Consider the following 3715-nt stretch of genomic DNA (forward strand, 5'->3'; position numbering starts at 1 on the left):
TCTCTCTCTCTCTCTCTCTCTCTCTCTCTCTCTCTCTCTCAGCTTTTCAATCTGTCTATACTCACTCAATCCCTCCTCTCTTTTTCCCCAAAACTATGTAAGTCTTAATTTACAACACTCTGACATTTCTCTGTTGCAGTGAAGTACACACGGCCTGTCATTATCTTGGGGCCCTTGAAGGATAGGATAAACGATGATTTGATCTCTGAATTTCCTGACAGATTTGGCAGCTGTGTACCACGTAAGTAGTTTTATTTTTTTTCTCCTAATAATAAGGGTGTGATGGGAGTTCCCTGCTATCTGAGATTTTGGAGCCTTAAAACAAGAAATAAAAGGTTTGCTTATGTCATTTGTTGTACAAGTTTATAAGGTATGTCAATTCTGATGGTTGATTATGTAACTTCAATGCTGTCTTAAGCTTTTCTTTGGAAAAGATTGTATAATGATCACCAATACTTGTGTCATATAGTAAACTACTACTACTACCACAAATTGGTTAATCAGATGTGATACAGTTTGTTATATCTGAAATATTGGTTGACCAATCACAGCTGGGATGACAGACACATATAGTAAGATGGCAGGTAGGTAATTAAGGTTATCGAAAACCAAATGTAAACCTAATCAACTTTTCACTGTTGACCTTGCTACAACAAGGTTCCGTTTGCCAAGAAATTTGTTGAGAAGTGAAACCAATGAAAGAAAGAAAGAGAAAGAGTACAACTACCATACAAAAGGCCCTATAAAATGTCCTTGGAACCTTACTATAAACCTCACCACATTATACACTATCGCTTACACATCCTCACTACAGCATCACACATCCTTAAAATCAGCAAAGGAGTCTGCATGAGTGCTTGAACCGCTAGAAGAGCCTTCAGATCACACACAACTGCTTTAACCTTTTCGTTGCCAGATTTCTTTTGAGATGCTCTGCCATTGTTTCAATTAATTGTGAAAATAACTGAAGGATTTAATAAAATGACTGTCATCATTAAGCTAGTGATTAGAACATGTAATTAAAATATTATTTAATTTAGATCACTTTAAAACAGAACGTTTGCGTTACAAAACCAGGGGTAGTCTTAAATGGATTGGTATCAAAGGGGTTAAACCAGTGATTCTCTACAATTTTTTACCTATGAACCCCTTTGATCCCTATTTTACTCGGTTAGACCCTCATAGTCATTCAATGTTTTAAAAGAACCTTATTGTATATTTATAATTGAATATTATTAGGAATTGTATAAAAATATTGTTAAAATATTTTGTGTAATGTAGCAGTATAACTAATTCATTGCACATAAATTATAACAGCAAAATCTTTTCTTGATCCCTAAGGGTCACATGAATCCTGGTTGAGAACCACTGGGTCAAATAAAGGACACTGTAGCTCTATGCAAACCACTTTATTCTATACACTCCATATCTGACCTCCTAATCAGGTAGTATGTCATGTTGTAAATACCTGAAGCACAAGTTTGACTGAGTGGTTGCAAAGTTTGTTTCACAGCAATTTGGTTCCAGGTTTCATCACATTACTCGGCACTTGGACAAGTATCTGTTCTGTGCGTGGGAGAGTGTGTGTGTGTGTAGCTGGGCAAGACTGCATATTCCATGTATAAACACAATCCAGTCTAAATGTACTTAAACTATTCTCCTCTTTTTTCAGTTTCCAACCACATTTAATTCGACTCCCCTCCCCTCCTGCATGTCATTGTGTACACATGTATCAGTCTGTTCAAACCAAGTTGGCCTGGAGTTAACAAACATGTCTTTACTGCCACACTACAACAACAATAGTGAAGGTGCATGACTTAGTGGTTAGGGTATCCAGCTCCCAACCGCAAGGTCATGAGTTCAATTCCTGGCAATACGCTGTGTCCTTGAGCAAGACACTTTATTTTACATTACTCCAGTCCACTCAGCTGGCAAAAAATGAGTAGTACCTGTCTTTCAAAGGGCCAGCACTGTCACACTCTGTGTCACTCTGAATCTCCCTGAGAACTACATTAAGAGTACACGTGTCTGTGGAGTGCTCAGCTGCAGTAGTCTGACTGGCAGAAGAGACCAAGAAACTAGAGAAGACTGAATGGATAAGAACTAGATACACACCTATGTCACAATAGGTTAGAAGTCTGATCCTGTTTTTTGTTTTTTCATGCTGGGCATAGATTGGTTGAGATTTAACAAGAGGCTCTTCCTGTTACCAATTATTCCTTGCTTTCAAGTAAGGAATTTTATTCTACTGGTCTTTGTATGTAATCAAGTGGATAAGGTGTTGGTTTACAATCATAAGGTCATAGAATCAATTTCTGGCCAAGTAATACATTTTGTCTTTAGCAAGTCGCTTCATTTTGCATTTACTGTAGTTGACAGCCTACTGCTGGTGCAGCTCTCTCTCCAGCTGCCACTTCCTCAATGTTCTGCTAGATCAAGAAGATGGAGGGTCAACTTCTTGTCTGCTTAGGACGACATTGGCATTTAAAACAATTAGCAAAAACATGGTACATACTACCAGGTCATAGTCACGTGAGTGTGATAGCTGTAACGGTTATGGTTATAGTTTACATCACATGTCAAACCACTGAGTTTACAGAATATATATTAGTGACAGAGGTAATATTTATCCCCATTTAAACATAGGATGTTCTGCTAGAATAGACTATACCACAATATAGTTCTAACAGCACATCCACATTTAAGTGGGGATGAATATTGCCTCTCAGAAATAAATAAATGTCACCACTGGACAATATGTGGAATTGTGAAGACAAGTTGAGACAGGCACACACACACACACACACACACACACACACACACAACAGGCTTCCATACAATTTCTATCTTCCAAATTTTATTTACAAATCATTAGTCAACCCAAGGCTGTAGCGAAGGACACTTGTCCACAGTGCCACGTAGGTATGGATCAAACCCAAAACTACAGGGTTTTGAAGCAAACTTCTTAACTACAAAGCTATGCCTGCACCTTTTATAAACATATACCCACACATGTTATATACATGTGTGGGTTGTAAAATCTCCCATGTAATCAGTGTAGATACACAATGTTGATGCTAGCTTGGTGTGTTGCTACATTATAATTTATTAGCAGAAATACTGCCATTCTGGCAGTTTTCTGCTAGCCACTTAATAATAATTTCTCAGTTCTAATAATTTTTATATTTTATGTCTAATTATTTCTTTGTATAATAGTATTTACTTGCTTAGTAAATATTGCTTTCATCATTTTATCACAGTTATAATCTCTTTTTTAAACAAACATCGAAGTAGTCCAACTACAGAGGAGTGAGTAGTTTGTCAAGTTTACCTTCCCCTCAAAGCAACATACAAATTTCAATTCAGCATTCCATCTGTAAGCTTTGCAGTATGTTTGTGTGTGTGTGTGTGTGAGAGAGAGAGAGGGGGGGGAGCATTGTAAACGATGAAAGAAATAAACATGAAATGAAAAAATCATAAATAAAAGGGCATAACTATAGATGTATATGCCCCCATCTTTGTTGCCTCATAATATTTTAAAAGGATATTTTTTAACGAAATTTTAAATACCGCTTAGATGTTGTGGCTTCAGAGTACATAGGGATTTATAGGAAAGAATTTTTCCGATGGAGTGGAGAGAGAAGTTTGGGAAAAAAATCACACAATCCAACTTTTTTTCCCTCATAACATTCAGGAAAATGGCTATCTTTTAATG

The 3715-nt window shown here is 36.9% G+C and overlaps 1 protein-coding gene across 1 annotated transcript in view; it reads left to right on the forward strand.

Moving 5' to 3' along the window:
• Positions 1-3715, forward strand: part of LOC106876507 (disks large homolog 1) — a gene marked incomplete in the record, with an annotated part of 700185 nt that overhangs the window by 691252 nt on the left and 5218 nt on the right. Inside the window, 1 exon segment of the mRNA XM_052974679.1 lies at positions 140-241. Coding sequence (XP_052830639.1) covers positions 140-241 — 102 coding nt within the window.

Source organism: Octopus bimaculoides, chromosome 19 (assembly GCF_001194135.2).
Source record: "Octopus bimaculoides isolate UCB-OBI-ISO-001 chromosome 19, ASM119413v2, whole genome shotgun sequence".
NCBI classification, from domain to species: Eukaryota; Metazoa; Mollusca; class Cephalopoda; order Octopoda; family Octopodidae; genus Octopus; species Octopus bimaculoides.